This window comes from Rattus norvegicus, chromosome 19 (genome assembly GCF_036323735.1).
Source record: "Rattus norvegicus strain BN/NHsdMcwi chromosome 19, GRCr8, whole genome shotgun sequence".
In the NCBI taxonomy this organism is placed as follows: Eukaryota; Metazoa; Chordata; class Mammalia; order Rodentia; family Muridae; genus Rattus; species Rattus norvegicus.
Window position 1 is genome coordinate 50,116,287 of NC_086037.1, and position 19,611 is coordinate 50,135,897.

The 19,611-nt window shown below is 50.5% G+C and overlaps 1 protein-coding gene across 4 annotated transcripts; it reads right to left on the bottom strand.

Moving 5' to 3' along the window:
• Window positions 1-128: 128 nt before the first annotated feature.
• Fhod1 (formin homology 2 domain containing 1) lies at window positions 129-19,582 on the bottom strand. Of its 4 annotated transcripts, none has more exons than XM_008772483.4 (24): window positions 18,775-19,582; window positions 9,637-9,743; window positions 9,211-9,275; window positions 8,825-8,892; window positions 8,649-8,754; window positions 8,475-8,569; window positions 8,112-8,223; window positions 7,929-8,023; window positions 7,692-7,835; window positions 7,445-7,602; window positions 7,192-7,368; window positions 7,047-7,070; window positions 6,645-6,698; window positions 5,633-5,748; window positions 3,883-4,529; window positions 3,125-3,280; window positions 2,723-2,905; window positions 2,517-2,636; window positions 2,276-2,437; window positions 1,332-1,522; window positions 1,040-1,232; window positions 793-955; window positions 520-720; window positions 129-428 (listed from the first exon to the last, which is right to left on the bottom strand). In XM_008772483.4, the coding sequence occupies exons 1-24, from the start codon at window positions 18,973-18,975 to the stop codon at window positions 346-348; spliced, it is 3,621 nt and encodes a 1,206-aa protein (XP_008770705.1). In that variant the 5' UTR covers window positions 18,976-19,582; the 3' UTR covers window positions 129-345. The 4 variants fall into 4 exon arrangements, with proteins under 4 accessions (XP_008770705.1, XP_038953536.1, NP_001382058.1 ...); XM_039097608.2 differs by lacking the exon at window positions 18,775-19,582 and adding an exon at window positions 18,441-18,580; NM_001395129.1 differs by lacking the exons at window positions 6,645-6,698; window positions 7,047-7,070 and having other exon boundaries at window positions 18,775-19,044.
• Between the last annotated feature and the right edge of the window lie 29 nt (window positions 19,583-19,611).

The following is a 19,611-nucleotide window of genomic DNA, read 5'->3' on the forward strand; positions in this document are numbered from 1 at the left end:
GAGATCTTTTTTTTTTCCTTTTTTTCGGAGCTGGGAACCGAACCCAGGGCCTTGCACTTGCTAGGCAAGTGCTCTACCACTGAGCTAAATCCCCAACCCCCTAGGCAGAGATCTTAAAAGAAAAAGGCTTTTGGATTAGCTAGGTAAACTTTATTTTGTTCCGAATAGGGAACTCACATATGCGAAATACATGTATGTGTACACACACACACACACACACACACACACACACACACACACACACACCCCTAATACTGTTCACAATGCTGGTTTCTGGGTGCAAGCTTCTGAAACCAGGTTTGTGCTCTGCGCCCTCTCTGCTCAGCTCCAGGTGTGGCAGCACCCTTACACCTCTAGGCCAGGAGCTTTGCTTAGTCCCAGTGCCTGCACCAGGTCATCTCCAAGTCCACTCTTCAATGTCCGCCTCACTGTAGGGACAGAGCAGGGTTACAGAGGGCGGGGTAGGGGGTGTTGGAGAAGATAAGGGAGCATTCAGTGGGTTTATAAGGGGATGCTCACAGGACTTCCGGTTGCCACGAGAGCGCTTCCTCTCCCGAGCAGCCAAGGCTCTAGGACTGCTCTTGGTGACTGACTGCACCAGCAGGTCCATTATCTCATCTGATGTGTCACTAGGTAAACCAGAGGCTGCAGTCTCCTCAGGGGATGCAGTGAAGGGCCCTACTGTTGTGTGTGTGACGGGGGAACTACTCTGGACCATACCTAGGGGAGACAGAGAAATTAGGCAAAAGTGGCTTTAGAACACATTCCCCTAGCAGCAGCTATGAGCCCTACCTCTGCTACGTCGGCTGTGTGTGGCGTCTTCTGGCCTGCTGGTAAGCAAACTCTTCATACTGGCATGATTGTCAGCATCACCCCGACCTGGCCCGCTGCCCACAGCCACTGGGACAGACAGGTTACTGGGGACCTCCCCAGCCACACCCGAGAACTTCTCTGTCTAAACAGGGAAAAAAGGGTGGTTAGGAGCAAGGAAAAGGAACTATGAAGTGGCAGGAAAGACCTGTAAGGGGTGGGCACTCACCTCAGTAATCATGCGACCCCGGGTCTTGTTGCGTTCGCGGTATGTAGCCCGTTTCTGCTGCTGCTGCAGTACCCGCTCCCGACAAGTCCGATACTCAAGTGCAAACTCTCTGAGCGTGTGACAGAACTGCATGATGCGTACTTCCCTTGCTGCCTGTGCGGTGTAGCCCAAGTAGAGAAGGAAGGCGTGGAACCTAGGCAGGTTGGAAGGAGTAGGGGATTGGATAGTGAGTCTTCTTGGTGTTCAAGGGATGGTGGTGGCAATCCTACCTCACTCTGGCTCCTGGCCCCACCTGTTGCAGACTCGACGGTGTACTACTCTTAGCATGGCTACTCGGCGGGTACATTGGGCCAGGAAGTGGGTAAGGCGGGCACGCAGAGCTGGGGATAGCTCATGCTTTGCCAAGCTCCGGAGGCTGTCCTCAGCAGCCTGGCTCCGGCACTCCAGCTGCCCTAGGTTCTCAGTCAGCTGCTCAAAGTCCACCTAAAAAGCAAGAGGGTACACAGCCTCCCTATATATGTAAGTCACCACTTGAGGCTTGAGTGCCACATGTTAGCACTGCCATGCCTGGTCTGTAAGCTTTGGAGAGGCCATTTCTCAGCTGTGCCCCTAGGTCCAGGCTGGATAGTTTGGGCAACAGTGTTTGTTCAGTGTATGCCTGGGCAACTTAGACCCTGTCTCAGAAAGTAAAAGGTGGGTAGGGATGCAGCTCAGTGGTATAGAATGTTTGCTTTCATTACATAAGACCCTGGATTTAGGTCCCTGCATCAACAAACAAATGTATAGTTAATACACAAGGCATACTAGTCCATTGCTCCAAGCAAAACCAGAAAAGATTACTTGGAGGAAGTAGCAACTAAATAGGCCCAAAGAACTGGAATGGCTGTGGTTAAGCCATTAAAATCCATTGGCAGAGGATATAGCTCACATACCCATAGCTTCAGTAGTAATCCCTGGCGCAGAAGCCCAATTAGGAGGAGGAGAAGAAGTCACCCCAAGAAGTAGTACACTGGGGGCTGGAGAGGTGGCTCAGCGGTTAAGAGCACTGAGTGCTCTTCCAGAGGTCCTGAGTTCAAATCCCAGCAACCATGTGGTGGCTCACAACCATCTATAATGAGATCTGGTGCCCTCTTCTTGTATGCTTACCATAATATATAAATAAGTCTTAAGGAAAAAAAAAGAAGTAGTACACAGTTATATTTCAGCCAATCTTAGTGGAATCTGCCTGGTACTAACCTTGGCACAGCGGGTGAGGGCAGGAATTTCTGAGTAGAGGTCAGAGGAATCAGGTCGGGTCTGGAGCACCAGGGAACAGAGATGATACAGCAGTGACTGCCGGCGCACTGTGTCCTTTACTTCTGACACCTTCTCCAGGTAGCTCAGCTCAAAGCCACTGCTCTGAAAGGACCCTGTCTCAGTCTCTGGTCCTAGCTGGTTCCAGGGCCTGGACCTCCAGTCCCCGAGTGTTTTCACTTACCTGGGAGCCATTGAGGAAGTTGCCCACAGCCAAAAGGGTAGCCAGAATGCAACGGAAGGTGGCATTGTGCACCAACTGTTCCATGCCCACTTTCAGATCAAACAGTGGCTCTGCAATTTCCTGGTGTGAGGAACAAGGAGGCTTCAGGCTACATGGTCATTACTCAACTGTTTGTACCACCCTATCCCGCTCCAGGACCCAGGTACCCGCTCCATGCTTTCATAGTCCAGCTTGAAAGCCCAGAGTTGCAGGCGCGCGGCCAGGCCTCCAATGGAAGCAAGAGTCATCAGGAAATTCTCAGCTGGGCCGAGGGGCACATCAGGGTTGGCCAGCTGGGCTTCCTCAATCTTCTGTCGCTCTTCCTCCGTGGGCATCATGGTCAGCAGTTTCTGAAGATGCAGCCACCACCCCACAGAGGCCTTCAGTACTGACCTGAGGCCTAAGACATTGTCTCTTACCCCTCCCTAGGCCTTCTAGGGGAGCTCCAGGTTTGGAAGAGTGCTCTACAGAAATGGCAGGCCTATCCCCACCACTAGAAGGACTGGAAGTTCTATTGACCAAAGGAAAGATCTAGCATTTCCCTCCTCTTATCCTTAGGGTAGTCTCACCTCAATACCATCCTTGCTGACAGCAAATTCATCAAAGTTGAGCAGAGCAGCCTTGATGACATGCACAGGTGGCAGAGTGGTTAGGCCAATGTTGATGGCATTGCTGCGCTTGGGGTCCAGAACTATGGTCATTGTCCGGCGGCCCTCACCAGCTTTCTGCAAGGTTAGGAGAATGGCAGTTTAAGAAGAGGAAGAGGGGCTAGAGAGATGGTTCAGCAGTTAAGAGTACTGACTGCTCTTCCAGAGGTCCTAAGTTCAAATCCCAGCAACTACATGGTAGATAAACCATCTGGAATGGGATCCGATGCCCTCTTCTGGTGTGTCTGATACATAAATAACTGAATCTTTAAAAAGGGAGGAACGAGCTGGGATAGCATTTTAAGCCTGCATGGCAGCTTTAATCCAGGCACACAGGAGGGTATCTGTGAGTCTAAGGCCAGCCAGCCTGGTCTAAAGAGCAAGTTCCAGACAACCAAGGCCACACAAACCTTGTTTTGGGAAAGAAAAACAGGGTGCTCTAAAGTTCTCTGAATGGCCTAATGAACCCTAAAGTTCTCTGAATGGCCTAATGAGCCTATGACTGGGGATCATTGATGTAAGGCCTGGGAATGGACTATTTCCAATGAGGGTTCTGCTCATTCATAGAGAGCCTTAAATGAGTTTCCTTTCCTTGCCATTTCCCCATGTGGGGAATGAGGCATTAGCTCCAATAACTCGGCCCCCTGAACTCCCAATTCCTGCCCACCAAGCCCATCTACCTTGGTGGGTAGCACATCCTTGGCTCGGGACTCAAATAGGTGTTCCAGCCGGGCTGTGTCCACCGAGACAGGTTCCAGAGAGGCCCACAAGGTAGGACAAGGCCCAAAGCGGCTTCTAGAACACCCAGGGCTCCCAGTCGGCTTTAGTTCCCGCCAGAAAAGTTTTACAGTCTTCCTTTTGGTGGGGTGCCTTGGGCCGTCAAGGGCTGAGTGGGGAAAAGGAGCAGCCAGGGGTGGAGGTGGTAGGCAGGAGCCCATGATGGGTGGGGGAGGTGGGGGTGGAGGTGGTGGACAGGAGACTATGATGGGTGGGGGAGGTGGGGGGGGAGGAGGGGGACCCCCAGAGAATGAAGACGGTGGAAGTGACAGGACCAGGGATGCTTTTCCAGCCTCCACAGATTCCACATTCAATGTGTCCTGGTCTTCATCCTCCCCTAGATCTGAGAAGTCCAAGTCTCCAATGCAGAGCTTGGGTACGTGAGTAGGAAGCTCCTGGACAGGCTCAGTCTTAGGGCTTCGTGGTGACACTGGCTCCTTGGGCTCAGGCTCAAGACTTCTCTGGGTCCGCAGCACGATTGGGGAAACAGGGCTCTGAGGTGGTCTGGGTGCAGAGGCTGGCTCTGAAGAGTCCCACAGTTCCCTGGTGCCTAGGAAAAGGTTAAGTAACTATCAGCCACATGCCCTCTATGGGGCAATAAAGCAACATGACAGTGGCAGTTTGGAAATGCTGGAGACGTGGATAGCTCAGCAGTTAAGACCCTGAGTTCAGTTCCCAGCACTAACACTGGGTGCTATAACTCCAGTTTCAGAGCTCAAAGGCCCCCTTGTCCATGGATACATAAAGGGGGTTTGGTGGTTTGCTTTTTAGTATCTCTTAAAAAACATTTTATATGCCAGGCAGTGGTGGCACAAACCTTCAGTCCTAGCACTTGGGGGGCAGGCAGATCTCTATGAGTTTGAGGCTAGCCTAGTCCATAGAGCAAGTTCTAGGACAGCAAAGGCTATACAGAGAAATCCTGTCTCAAAACACAAAAAATTTTAAGTATATGAGTGTTTTGCCTATGTGTGTGTCTGTGAACTGGTTGGTACATGCCTAGTACCTGCAGAGGTAGTAATAAGCTATAAAATTAAAAAAAAAAATGGTGGTGGGGCTATGAGTTTGAAAAGGCCAGATAAGGGAAACATGGGAGAGACCGAAAGGAGAAAAGAGGCTGGAGAGATGGCTCAGTGGTTAAGAGCACTGACTGCTCTTACAGAGGTCCTGAGTTCAATTCCCAGCAACCACATGGTGGCTCACAACCATCTGTGATGAGATTTGATGCTCTCTTCTGGTGTCTGAAGACAGCTACAGTGTACTTATATATAAATAAATCTTTTTTAAAAAGGGAAAAAAGAGAAAGAGAAAATGATATAATTGGGGGTGTTTATAAACACCTTTAATCCCTGCCCTTGGGGGGCTGAGGGCAGATCTCCGAGTTTGAGGTCAGCCTGGTCTACAGAGTGAGTACCAGGACAGCCACAGCAGCACAGAGAAACCCAATGTTGAAAAACAAAAACAATCATTAAGAAAGCAGCATAGGACTTCCCAAAACTTAGTAGACAGTTGTGAACTACCACACAATTGCTAGGAATTTAATGCAGATCCTCTTCGAGAGAACAAGCTCTCTCAGCTGCTGACTGAGACAGCCCTCTCTCCGGTCCCCAGGGTTGGTTTGTTTATCAGTAGGATTCTGCCTGAGCGTTTACTCACCTGATGACTCATCTGTCTCATCCACTGTTGCCCCTGCCAGCGTCTCTGCTCGGCCTTGGGCCAGAGCAGCCTGCTTCTCTGTCTCTGCTGCTGCCACATTCTCCAGAAACCGGGCTCTGAAGAGAGGTGCATGTCAGTGATGGTGTCCGAGCCAAATCCAGCCCAGGGTGGTACACATGCCTTGCTGAGCCACTGGGCACTGCCCTCAGGTGCAAGCACACACAGGCCCGGGGAACAGTTCATGCAGTAGGGCTACCTCTGCTAACCCACCAAGGCCTGGCCCCACATCCCAGGAGTTACAACTAACTTGGTGTTCTTGGTGTACAGAAGTTCTACTTGACATCTAACTTGAAACCTTGCCGGACTCTATGTTCATTCTCCCGATTCTAGACACTTAGACAAGGGAGGAAGATAGCTGTCCCAACAGGCACAACAGACTTCTTACATGTCTGTCTGCTTTTGAGAGTTACAATCAAGAAGAGGGTCTGTTAACAATGTGCACTCTGTTTGTGCTGAAATATGAATATGATCTATTACTGTCTTCCCTTCCTCTCTTCTCCTCAATCTCTTTTTTTTGAGACAAAGTCTCACATAAGCCAGACTAACCCAAACTCACTATGTAGCTGAAAATGACCTTGAACTCCTGATCCTGGCTCTGCCCCACCCACCAAGTGCTGGAATTACAAGGCATGTGCCCCCATTAGTTTACTTCCTGACTCGTACCACCACCACCCCACCTCACTTTAAATACCTCTCCAAATTCATCCACACTCAGTCTGTCCACATCCACATCTCTAGCCTAAGCTACTCAGGTATCACTATTGAAGCTTAGGGACCACTATGATCCAGTAAACTGCCCAGTGGTTAAGTCTCTGGGCTACTGAGGAAGCGTAAGTCTGGAAGGAAGAATTCCTGAGAATCCTCCTAGGGTGGCTACATGAAGTGCTGCTGGGTAAGCGATGCTGAAGCCCTGAGCACACGGCAAGCCTGACAGATTGGCCTCTGTACTTACTCTAGCCTGGCCTGCCCAGTAAGGGACTGGGGGACAGGTAGACTCTCAGGGGAGCTGGGTAGGGGGATGAGAGGAAGACATGGTAACTATGGTGCCAACTCCAGTCCAAGGCCCACTTGTTGCACCCCTACAGAGCTGGGCAGTGCCTTCCCATCCACAGTGGTAAGGAGAGAGGCCTAGGGGTGGCAGGGCATGGGATAAACGGACAGGAAGCTGGACAGGGTGCAGTGGTAACAAAACCGGCACACAAAAGGAGGGACAGAAACAGAAGAATAGAAAGTGAAGAGGGAGACATGACAAGAGGCCAAGGCAGGTGAGTAGAACACTGGAAAGAAATAAAGAGAAGCCACGGGAGGAGGAGGCCCCATCCAGGCCAATCCTCACCCTCCAGCAGTCACTTACCAAATGGGAGCAGTTTGGTGAAGTCTGAAAAGAAAGAGAAAGCACAGCGTTTGGGCAGAGGAGGCTGAGAGCCTGTGGAGGCGCACAAAGTGGAGGGACAGTGGGAGACAGGACTTGGGGGGTGGGGCTCGACCTCCCTACTTACTTGTAGACACTTCTCTCACAGGAAGTGTCCACTGAGGGCCCCACAGAAATGGTAGGAAAGAGGTTCACTGAGGTATGAAGACCAGAGGCTGGGCCAGTAGGGCTGAAGGCCGAACTTGTAGGCGAGGTGGAGTCAGTGAAGGAGGCGGAGCCTACTGGAGAGGCAGAGCCTGTTGGGCTAGAGGCAGGGCCTGTTAACAGACAGCTTCACGCCTGGCAGATTTACCCCTTCATTGACCCAGGCATTTACTTACCCAGGTTCTGGGGTACGCACAGGACAGCCTCCACCTTCTAGTGATCTTCGGCTCCTTTTGCCCTCCTCTGAGGATGGCTTCCGTCGCTCTCGTCGGCCACCTGCAGCTGCAGCAGCTGCAGCCTCTTCCATATCTCCATCCTCTAACCGAAGGGCGCTCTAATGGAGGTGGTCGGGATGTGAGCAAGCAGTTGAGGCCCAGTAAATGGAATAGGTACTTGGGAACTGCACCCTTCCCCCTGGCACACCTCATAGAGCGTTAGCTGTGTTCGCAGGTCAACATCAGTGCCAGCAGTGCCCAAGAGACGTTGGACCAGCGCTTCCATGCCCTGCTGCTCAAAAGCATCTGTCACATCATAGAAGGAGTCCTGGTCTGGGAGCGCCGCCAGTGTCTGGAAGGTGGACACAGGAAGCCAAGGCTGAGGTAGATGTGTGGGGACGGTGGGCCAGGGGTCCACAATTGGCACCAAGTCTCAGTTGCACACCTTGTTAATGAGAGTGACCGTGTACACCAACAGCTCTGGATCAACTCCATTCTTCTCCTCCAGGATGGACACCAAGTTGGCCCAGGGAAGAGTACCTGCCCCACAGAAAGGGAAGTAATCACAGGGGTGGGAGCAGTAGGAGAGAGGGCTGAGTGGTGGAGAAAGGGAAAGAGAGGCTCTGACCGGTGTTGCTGGCTACAGCGTTGACTGCCTGGATGAAGAGCGGTGCATTGTTCTCAGAATACTCCACAAACACCAGCAGCAGCTTCAGGGCTGTCTTTACCACCAAGCGGGACTGGGGGAGAAGTCAATCCATATAAGTGGGGCTTGGACCAGACTGTTAGCTCCTGGAGGAGGGGGAAGGGCTCCTGGGGCTGGATCTGAAGAGAAGGGTCAACATAGAAAGACCCTGGTTCTGGGCCTGGGCTTGCTTTAGTTTTCTAGGGACCTCAGCTTACTCCAAACACTCCAAACACTTTGCAGAAGAGGAAACTGAGGCTCAGAAGGAAGCAAAGGGGACACATATGTTTGGGTAAAGCCACTTACCAGGCTTGCACACAGTGTATACAGCCATTGCACGGTCTCACTGTGCGCCACCACCCCTAGCATCCCATCCACAAAAAGCATCAGCTGGCCCAGGGCTAGAGACACAGGAACGGGAAGAGGTCAGTGGGGAAGGGGGCATGGGGACAAAGACCAAGGGCGAAGTATGGAGCTGACCTCGAAGGATGTAGCTCTGATAGTTGTGGTCAGCAGCAGCACCCACGCGGATCAGGCAACTCAACCCCTCTGAGTGTACAAATTCAGGCACCAGGTCCTTGTCTTCCTAGAGGCACCATGGGAAGGTTAAGGGGGACTGGGCTGGGCACCAACCCTCACCTACCTCTGGATCTTACCTGGAATATCTGCTTTAATGAAAAGAGGGATCGGCGGAGCTCGGGGCCACTGGAGCCATACAGCTTTTCTGTAAGGGGTAAGTGGTCATAAACAATTCAAGGGAGCACAGACGGTGTCTTCTTCCACTAGCATAACCAAAGCCTCTAGCAGTGTCAAGCCTGCTCTCTATTCTGACTCTGGACACAATCCTCTGTCACCATGACTGCAGTCCAGCTGTGGCATCAATCTTGACCCAGAAGAAAAGGACGGGAAAGGGAGAGAGGAAGACACACCAGATCTCTAATCCACCCAATCCATAGCCCAGCACAGGCCGGGAAGAAGCTACACCAACTGGCCTACGTAAGAAAAGAAGGGAACAAGATGGCAGGAGATACCACACACTTACCCAAGATAGCATTGACCCTCACAGAGAGCTGGGTCCGCAGGATCAATGTGGGCTTCCGCCCTTTGCTAAAAGCAAGTAGCTGCTGTTAGTGGCTCCCAACTGATTTCTCAGAGTCCCCCACCCTCAAAGCAGAGACATCTAAAGACATCTACATGTGAACCCTGGCCCTCCTTCCCTCCCAACTACTAATCTGGAGTCCAAGTGTTAGCCGAATGGGAGAGTTTTTATAAACACAGGTACTGAGGTATGAGTGTACCCCCACTTTTAGATAATAGCGGGTACAGGCCCCCAGCATTGTTCTCTGTATTGGCCTACAATCCAGGCTACAGACCGAGTATCTCAGCTGCTGATACCCGAGGTGGACCCTGGCTTGGGCCAGACCTCCTCAAATGGGAAGGGTTCCCTGGCCTTCCTTTCACCTCTGACCTGATCTCTTCATAGAAGCCCTCCAGCATCTCCCGCTGTTCTTCTAGGGACAGCTCCGGGTCCAGGTAGTATCCAGAGGGCGACACTTGCAACGCACAGTCCTCCAGCTGGAAACAGGAATAGAGCTATTAGGGCTAGTGCTGCAGCTCAGACTTTTGCCGTCTGTTTTGTTTTTGAGCTATTAGGAATCAAACCCAGACTTCCCACATGTTAAACTACTGAATTACATACAGCCCTGGAAGGTATCGTTTTGGTTGATTGGTTGGTTTTTGCTTTTTATTTTGCACTAACAAACACAAATAGGGAAGGGACAAGAAGGAGGAGAGCAGGAAGTTGCTGCCTTCAAGGAAGTTCACAGCCTCATGAGGTGATAAGCGTCAGCCACAAAAGCATTCAAGCTCAGAGAGAAAGTGTTAAGGGTTCAAAGAGGTGCAAACCAGCTGGGAGTTTCTGCCACTAAAATAAAGACACTGAGCAGAGCCGACCCAGACTACCTCATCCCTCCAGGTCTTGGGCTTTTTGTCCTTTCCCCAAAGCTACAGTTACACATCCATTCTGGGTGAACTTGAGTTGGACACCATCAGACTCTACATGGGAAGACACTGGCTCCATCATAGGTGTATTTCTCATGTTTCACTCCGGCAATCCTGGCTCATTATTGGGCATTTTAAAAAGTGATTTTAAGTGCTAGAGAGATGGTTCAGCAATTAAGAGCACTGGCTGCTCTACCAGAGGACCTGGGTTTAGTTCCCAGCACCCCCATGAGAGCTTATAATAATTTGTAACTCCAGCTCCAGGGGATCAGACACCTGGCCTCAGTAGGTACTAGGCCCATAGGTGGTACACGGACATACATGAAGGCAAACTCATTCAAATTAATTTTTTTTTCTTTTTTTCAGAGCTGGGGACTGAACCCAGGGCCTTGCGGTTGCTAGGCAAGCGCTCTACCACTGAGCCAAATCCCCAACCCCTTAATTTTTTTTTTTTTCCGGGGCTGGGAATTGAACCCAGGACCTTGCGCTTCCTAGGCAAGCGCTCTACCACTGAGCCAAATCCCCAACCCCATTTTTTTTTTTAATCAAGAAGTTTCTCTGTGTACTCTTGGTTGAAACTCACTCTGTAGACCAAGCTGACCTCAAACTCACAGAGATCTGCCTGCCTCTGCCTCCCAAGTGCTGCGGTTAAAGGTGTGTGTCACCACTGCCTGACAAAAAAAAAAAAAAATCTTTTTTTTTTTTTTTTTAAGAAAAACGTTTAGGGGGCTGGAGAGATGGCTCAGCGGTTAAGAGCACCGACTGCTCTTCCAAAGGTCCTGAGTTCAATTCCCAGCAACCACATGGTGGCTCACAACCATCTATGGGATCTGGTGTGTACTTGTATACATAAATTAAATAAATAAATCTTTAAGAAAAACGTTTAGAGGGGTTGGGGATTTGGCTCAGTGGTAGAGCGCTTGCCTAGGAAGTGCAAGGCCCTGGGTTTGGTCCCCAGCTCCGGAAAAAAAAAAAGAACCAAAAAAAAAAAAAAAAAGAAAAAGAAAACGTTTAGAGAGAAGCCTGAATGAGGTAACTTCCAAATACCTTGTGCCTCTCCCTGACACTTCCATTAGCAGTGCTGATATGCAGAGCTAATCAAAATCTGTGTGCCCGCCCACAACTGTTGTTGAGGTGCGATGTAAGGGTGAGAATGCCTCTGAGGAGAAAGGGGGATCTTCTGGTGCTGCACAAGTCACCTCTAACTTTTTTCCTGCAATCTGCTCAGCACTGCCCTGCTTTGAACCTCACCCAAGGGCTTTCAACTGATCTTGGTCCCTGGGTGGTGGAGGCAGGTGGGTGCAGGAGAATCCAGTTCCTATCCCTTCTGCCTCTGGTTAGCACCCTTGCTCTTGCCTCAGAGCCTGATCTTGCTCCTTCCTGACAGTTTAGCCTGTGGGGCCCTTAGTGACCCACCCTTACCCCACCCCCTTGCCTGGGACATGGGACACAGGACAAACACTCCAGCCTGTTCTCTGTCCCACTTCCTGCCTGGCTGCCTGCCCTGCCTTGGGCGCCTTGGGCAGGCCTGACCTCTCTTTCCTTCCAGGGAGCAGCGTCATGTCCTGGGTCTACTAGGGCACAGGTCTGAGAGGAGGCTGCAAGGTTCCAGGGCTAGGTTATCTTGTCAGGGTCAGCTCAATTGAGAGCAGCCTCACATTCCTTCTCATCTCTCTTCCTACACAGACTCATCAGCCTGCCCCCAAACCCATCCCATTCAAGCCCAGTGACATGGCCCCAGTACTGGTCAAACTAGAGGCTCTAAGGACTTTAAATATTACCTCTCCCAAGGATTGCCTCCAAATCTCACAGACTAACTCATCCCATGGAGCATCCATGAGCCAGAAACTGGTTTTAGGTCTGCAGGACACAGCAGGAAACATCTCTGCTGACCTTTCCTTCCAGCCCAGCCAGGGAGACAAGTCAGCCTTGACTCAGGAAAAACTCACTAATAAATGGGGACTCACAACTTCCATGAGTTCTAAGAGGAGGTACCAAACTGCTCTAAGTATCTGACAACTTGCATACCCAAGTGTGTTGCTAGGAATGGCTAAGCACAGGCCAAAGTAGCAGATCTGGATGCTGGGCCCACCATCTAGTTCTTCCTTCCTCCATGTACCATGCACCACGATAAGTAAGCTGAGAATGGTCCTCTCCCTCCAGGAGATTTGGAGCAAGGCCCCAGCCCTGAAGGCTAAGTGGCCACCACTCCAGCGTTCTCAGCTAAACAGGTTTAAGCTTTTGTCTTAGATGCAAATGGTTGGCCTCTCCAACCATTTCACCCATCCAATCCTGCCAAGGGTCCATTATTATAGGGAAAGATCTAGAGACTGCATTCAGACTGGTACCTTCAAGTCAGGTTTCTGCTCTCAGCTATCTGTCCTGAGTGGAAATAGGAGGTTGGGCACCAGGATCAGGCCACCAGCAAGGATAAGACAGACTTCCTGTCAGCAAGATGGGGCTTATCCTTCACACCCTCTGGCCCTTTCCTGGGATCACCATTCTGAGAGGCAAACCTCTGGGACTCTTTTCTCACACCCTGGGGGTGGGCCAGGCTTGAGCAAGACTTAGTTTCCGATGACATTGCTCTAGGCTGATGACATTGCTCTAGGCCAGCACAAAATATGGGCCTCCATCTCTACCCTGGCTCTTGTCTTCCTCACGGCTGGCTTCCATCTTCCGGTACTCCCTCCCTCCCTCATTTTTCCTAGGCTTCCCTCACTTTGGCCACCGGCCATGAGTCTCCTTAGTACCCCAACTAAGGCTTCTCTGGCAACCCAAACCCATGTGTACCTGGGTAATTTGCAGGAATAGTAAAGGCTCTTCACTACAGAGCAACCTCTCAAGCCTGGTTTTTGGTGTCTGGTTGTTTGGTTTGGTGTTTTGAGACAGAGTTACACTATGTAGCACTGGCTGTCCTAAAACTCACTTCATAGACTACTGTGGCCTTGAATTCAGAGATCCTCCTGCCTCTGTGCTGGGATTAAAGGCATGCAGTACTATACCTGGTTCCTCTGTTTTTAGTAATAAATAAATAATTTTTTTTTACAGGGGTGGGAATCAAACAGCCTTTTTCATGCTAGGCAATTACTGTATCATTGAGCCATATTCTTACTTTATTATCTACTCCCTACTTAAAAAAAAATTATTCGGCAAGGTTTTTACTAACACCCCTCTCTGGTCCAGTGACAGATTAGGGTTTGATAGTAACCTTTGCTACAAGTTTGGAAAACAAATTATTTATTGTCAGAAGTGGTGGTGCATACCTTTAATCTCTGTACTCAGGGAGCAAAAGCAGCAGGTCAATCTTTGAGTTCAAAACCAGCCTGGACTACAACCAGGACAGCAGAGCTATTACATAGACAAACCCTGTCTCAAACACAACAAATCCCTACAAAACAAACAAAAAAATGTACTTACTTCTGTGTGTCTGAATATGGTTGTATGCACGCCAAGATGCTCATGTAGAACAGAGGACCAGACCTCTCCTTTACTGCCGTCAGTACAGGCGTGGCACCTTATCACTAGCCCCCCTACTGTTTTTGCTAACAGTGTAATCGTAAGAAAGGGCAGGGAACAATGAAGACAGAGGGTAGAATTCCGAGCTGAAGGACTCTTGTAATTGGACCAAAGAATCCAGGTAGCAAACTTTCCTGTTATCTGAGTCTCTAGCTACCCTATGACCTCCTGGAAGAGCTAACATGGATGCACCTTAGGCAAAGCAACCTGCCTTTGTTATTTGCTTCTTCATTCTAGATAACAGACTGCCTTTTTATTTTTAAAGTTTTATTTGTTTATTATATATAAGTACACTGTAGCTGTCTTCAGACACACCAGAAGAGGACATCAGACCTCATTACAGATGGTCTTGAGCTACCATGTGGTTGCTGGGAATTGAACTCAGGACCTCTGGAAGAGCAGTCAGTGCTCTTAACCGCTGAGCCATCTCTCCAACCCTGTTAGACTGCCTTTTAAAGAGGGAAAAAAAAAAAAGGTAAAAAGGTAAAGTACCAACAGCCCAGGCTGGTCCAGAACTTGCTATATAGATGAGGCTGAATCTTGATCTTCCTGCCTCCATCTCCCAAATGTTGGTTTGGTGTTATAGGTCATACACACATACACACACACACACACACACACACACACACACACACACACACACACACACAGCCTATAACACACATAGTATATACTACTATGCCTGGCTTACCATGTCTAGTTTTCTCTTCTTTTTCTGCTCTCACCTCTCCTGCTCCATTTCTTCTCTTTTTCCTTTCTGGATAGGGTTGCTTATTGTAGCTTTAAACTCATGGCAAGCCTTCTGACTTAGTTATCCAAATGCTGGGATTGTAGATGCAAGCCACCATGCCTCACTTTAGGCTGCCTGTTTCATGTGCTTTTCCATTTTAACAAGTGAGAAATCCAAAGCTCAGAAATATAGTCAGGTATGGTGGTGCATACCTAGAGCTGCAGCACCCAGAGGACCTTCACAAGTTCAAGCCAGCCTGATGTGTGACATCCATATTGAGTTCTATGCCAGCCAGAGATATATAATGAGGCCCAATAGTAGCAAGGGTGTGTGTGTGAGGGAGTGTTGGAGGTGGATCCCTGTGAGTTCTGGGCCACCTAGGCCTCCCACAGTAAGATCCTGTCTCAAAAATAAAAAAACAGGGCTGGAGAGATGGCTCAGCGGTTAAGAGCACCCGACTGCTCTTCCAGAGGTCATGAGTTCAATTCCCAGCAACCACATGGTGGCTCACAACCATCTGTAAAGAGATCCGATGCCCTCTTCTGGTGTGTCTGAAGACAGCTACAGTGTACTTATATATAATAAATAAATAAATCTTTGAAAAAAAAAAAACAAACAAAAATCCAAAACCAAACAAAAGTTAGTTAACTGCCACTGACAGACATAGCCCCAAATGAATCCAGAGTTAACTGACCCATATTTTAGGTGCATAGGTCTTGGAAGTGTTCCAGAAAACCTTTGACAGAGAAGTAGATAGAGGGCCAGGGCCTGCAATACTGTTACTAAATTTCTTGGACTCTGCAAATACCCCAAACTGGTCTTCCCAGTTCTAGTGAGAGAACACGAAGTGCACTTACACACACATCTCTACTTCTGCATGTCCACCACTTCCAGGACCTAAGCTGTGGACTCTCTCCCAGGCTGCAACCCAACATCTTTAGCTTACAAGGATGAGCTGATGGAACATGCAGACTACAGGCAGTCTGGGAAATAGCCGCTCCTTGTTCCTGCTCCAATTTTCTTATCTTCCAGAGATTCCTGAAGCAGAGGACTAAAGAGCTCAGTTTACCAACAGATAAACCCCGTGGGCTTCTTTTTTTTTTTTTTTTTCTTTTTTCTTTTTTTTCGGAGCTGGGGACCGAACCCAGGGCCTTGCGCTTGCTAGGCAAGTGCTCTACCACTGAGCTAAATCCCCAACCCCTCCCCACAGGCTTCTTAATCCTTAGGGGAATAGACATGGTGGCATGAGCCTATAAGCTAACATTCATGAGCCTGAGATAGGCTCAAGAATTTAGGACAGTTTATGAAACTTGCCTGGAAAAAAAAAATCCTAGGTGGGGGGAATAGGGTGGGTGGGGCTGTAGCTCAGCCTGTGTGGTGCCTGCATGAGGCCCTGGATTTTATCTTCAGCCCTGCAAAAACCAAACCAAAAACAATCTGGGGACTCCTATGATTAGCATCTATTCCTATAGATCCTTGAAGAGCTCTGAGAGGTAAACTGAGGCAGGAGTGGTGGTCAGGACACATTCTGGCACATTTGTCCTCTTTCAGTCACGGCCAGCTGAGGAAACTGATGGTAACCACCAGACACTGAAGGGCTATCCTTGCTGTCAGTAAGAGGGGACTCTGTAGTCACTACAGCAAGGTCAAAGAAGTTTGTTTGGGTCCCAGGAAAATGCCAGTGGTATATTAGATGCAGTAGAGCCTCAGCTCTCAAGAAAATCTTCTAAGGCTTTTCCCAGAAGGAGAGATATAGGGCTGGTAAATTGGAATTAGGGTTTAAGACATCAAAGGGTCAATTCTCTCCTAGGGGCAGGAAAAGTCCTTAGGCTGAAAGAGCCCAAGCATATCTGGGAGAAGGCTCTGGAGTTCCCGTAGGGACACTAGGCCTAGCCTATGGTACTGCCAGGCTTCCCCACCCCCAACCAGGACAGAAGATGAGTCAGAGGCTGTGGCCAGGAGCTTCCTCCTAGACATGGAGGAAATGAGCAAAGTTTCTCAGACTGGCAAAGCTCTGAATGGCTTGAAAAGAAGCCCTGGGGGGGGGGGGGGATGGAGTCCAACTGGGTGTGGGATAGGAGCCCCAGGGAGGCTGCAAGGTCTGCAGAGATGACAGAATCCAGAATGAGAGGGCAGAGGTCTTGATTGAGATCTTCCTTCTGCCAGACAACTACACACAGAAGGAAGCAGTGGACAGAGAAAACCTATCATCCGATTTTTGCTCAATAGCCTACACGTGTGGTGCCTGAGTTTCCAGTCCGTCTCTCCCTTCCAGAAGGCTGGCAAGATAGATTTAACTCATGCCTGTGACTCTGGGGCACCCACTTAGAGGGCTTGGAGAGGAACCAGCTGTTGAAATTTCCTGCGAGAAGCCCTGATCTCCTCCTCCCTCCCTTCTCTGATGTCCCTGCCCCTGCCCTATTCTCAGTCCCTCTTCCTCCAGCCTTCTATTTTGGGTCTGTGGTCACAGTTTATATTTGGGACAAGCACATCACAGAGCATCTGACCATTCCTGGCAAAGCTATGGACTCCAGAAAGTTCTGGCTCTAAACAGTGTGGTAACTTTATGCCCTTCCCAATGCCTAGGGGTGAGGGGGCAGTTCTCTGTGCAGCAGGTAGGAGATCCTAAAGGTGGTCAGACCAGGAAGTACAGAGCCAAGATGGGAAGCGTGTCTTTCATGGAGCTTAGTAGAGTCCTCAGCTAAGGAACAGTGAGGAGGACAGAGCACCTGCTTGGGAAGACAGTTTTATATCCATTCATATTTCTACACTTACACACACACACACACACACACACACACACACAAACACACACACACTGTAGGGGCATTGTTGTGCAGGCCAAAAACATGCAATGAATTTTCTAAATGAAGAAGAGGTTCTGAATCTCGTTTTTGAACATCCCAGGTCTGCTTTCAACTGTGAAGAGGGGTGTCCCAGAGTGAGAGAATTATTGTCTTCTCTCTAGCCTTACATATGCATGTATTTGTGACACTGGGGATCGAACCCAAGGCCTTGCACGTACTAAGCAAAATGCTACAGTCTCAGCCCTCACCTTATTTCTGTTCAAGGATTTTCATTAGTAGAGGATAAGTGGTCTCAGTTCAACACCCCTTTCTCCCTAGTCTGTCTAAACAGTTGCAGTTCAGCACTGTAGTCCGAATACTAAATGCCAGGTGACCTCAGATTGGGCATGTTTCTTCCAGACCTCTCTGAACAGACTGAACAAGAGCAGGCTGCCCCAAAACTCTGGAGGTGGGCAGTTTGCGGCATTCTTCCAGCTGTGGTCTTAAAGCCGGGTCTCTGCCTGGACATTGGCCACTCCCCACGCCAAGTTTCCCCGACCCCCTCCTGCCTGCACTTGGAGGCAGGGCTGACTGCAACGCAAGGAATGCAGTCTAGGGCACATTCCAGCGGAGACCCCGGGCCTAAGGGCCATGTTTGCGCAACCCAGCGCCCAATTGAGGCACCCCATCAACTCCCTCCCTTCTCCCTCACAGCTCCAAGCTAACCCGCAGGTCAGGAACCCTGGGGGGGTGGTAGTGTGTTTGCCTCTGGGAATCCTGGCCCGGAAAAAGCAAGCCGGAAAGGGATGCCTGCGGGGAGGGGGGCGGGGGGAATTGGCGGCGGGTGGGGGGAGGCCATCGGGAGGGAAGGGGGGGGGTCCTGCTGGACATATGGAAAAAAGTCTCTCTAACTGAGCAAAGTCAGCCTAGGAACGTCGGCAAACTAGGGCAAGCCAGCGGTTTAAAATTAGACTGGTCCACCCCCTCCCTTCCAGGCGTAGGCCACCAGCGGCGGGCCTAAGGGACCATGGGGGCGGTGACTCAAAGGGCTTTTCCACCCGTGCAGCATCCCCTGAGCGCAACAGCCGCTTCCAAGGGCCTCCTCTCATCCAGGGAGGAACTCCAGTCTTCATCAGCCCCGGGGAGACTGTATTCTAAGAACCCCACCCAGGCCTTAGTCCACTCTGCAAGTCCTCCCTAAGCCCGCCCCTCTTTGTGGCTCCGCCCCCAATTTACCTGAAGCAGGTGGAAATCTGTCCCTTCCCAGCTCCACTTCCCCACTCCGCTCCAGCCGGAACGGCTACCGACCCTCTGCCCACTGCAGCAACCCTGGCAGAAGCCTCCAAGCACTTCTTCAGGAGGGCCTAACTTTCAAGGGAACATGGGTAGAGCAAATCACAAATCCTCACTTTCCTTCTATACAGGCTCCTCAACTTGAGAGTCTCCCCCTGTAGGCAGAGTCGCGTAGACCCCAGCCGGAGATTTTTCCGGAGGCGAGTACCGGCCCGCTAAGGTCTATCTCCTAGAAGCGCTGCCCACCGCCCGCCTAAACCTCCGCAGCGCCCCTCACCTTGAGAGGCGCTCCCAGGAGTCGGTGCAGAGCAGGGATCTGCGCACTCAGGGGCAGAGCCCCGTCCAAGCTGCAGGTGGGGGCCCGGCGTGGTTCCGGGAAGTTGGCACAAGCGAAAGGGTCGGTGTCTTCCAGGTACTGCACTCTCACAGTCACCACTGATACTGGGTCCCCATCCCCGCGCTCTTCCTCGCCCGCCATGGCTCTGCCTCCGGCTGCCACTGGACGGACGCCTCTGTGTCCCTGCAATGCTGCAACTTCAACTGGACTAACTTTGCTGTTAGGGCCGGGCCGGACGCCCGCCGCTCGAGGGGCGGAGCCAGACAGAGGTAGGGCTAAGGAAGGGGGTGGAGCCAAGAATGAGCGGAGAGCGCGCGCTCCGGGTTAACCACCGCCAGAGGCGGTGCTTGGGCCAGCCACTCAGAGACCTGGTGATCCCGTTAGTTCCACTGCTAGGAGGGCGGGAAAACCCTAGCTCCCGCTCCGCCTCAGAGCAGAGGGCGGGGGACTTTAGATTTGATACCGGCGAGGCTGCAGCCGGTCTTTGTAGGGATTTTTAGGGCAGGTTGGGTATAAATCAATTCGGATAATCTGGTTAGCTGGGCCACTTTCAGTTAAGGGAGGAGACAGGTCTAATTGCTAGCTTGAAAGATAAGTGAAAGCATTTCTCTCATTTGGTGAAAGCAGTGAGAAGAATATCTCTTTTCAGTTTGGAACAAGAAGTGGAAATAGATTTTATATTTGAAGAAGAGGTGGATTCAGTCCCCTTTAACTGTGTGTGTGTGGGGGGGACGGGTGCTCTTTCTCGAAAAAGAATGGAATGAGTCAGTATGAGGA

Bases quoted from the DNA above. Each gene is read 5' to 3' on its own strand.
- Fhod1 (XM_008772483.4), bottom strand. From the start codon at position 18,975: ATGGCGGGCGAGGAAGAGCGCGGGGATGGGGACCCAGTATCAGTGGTG. The intron at 7,603-7,691 runs GTGTGCCAGGGG...CACCTCCATTAG, and splicing joins CACAGCTAACGCTCTATGAG to AGCGCCCTTCGGTTAGAGGA. The intron at 3,281-3,882 runs GTAGATGGGCTT...CTAACCTTGCAG, and splicing joins AGGATGTGCTACCCACCAAG to AAAGCTGGTGAGGGCCGCCG.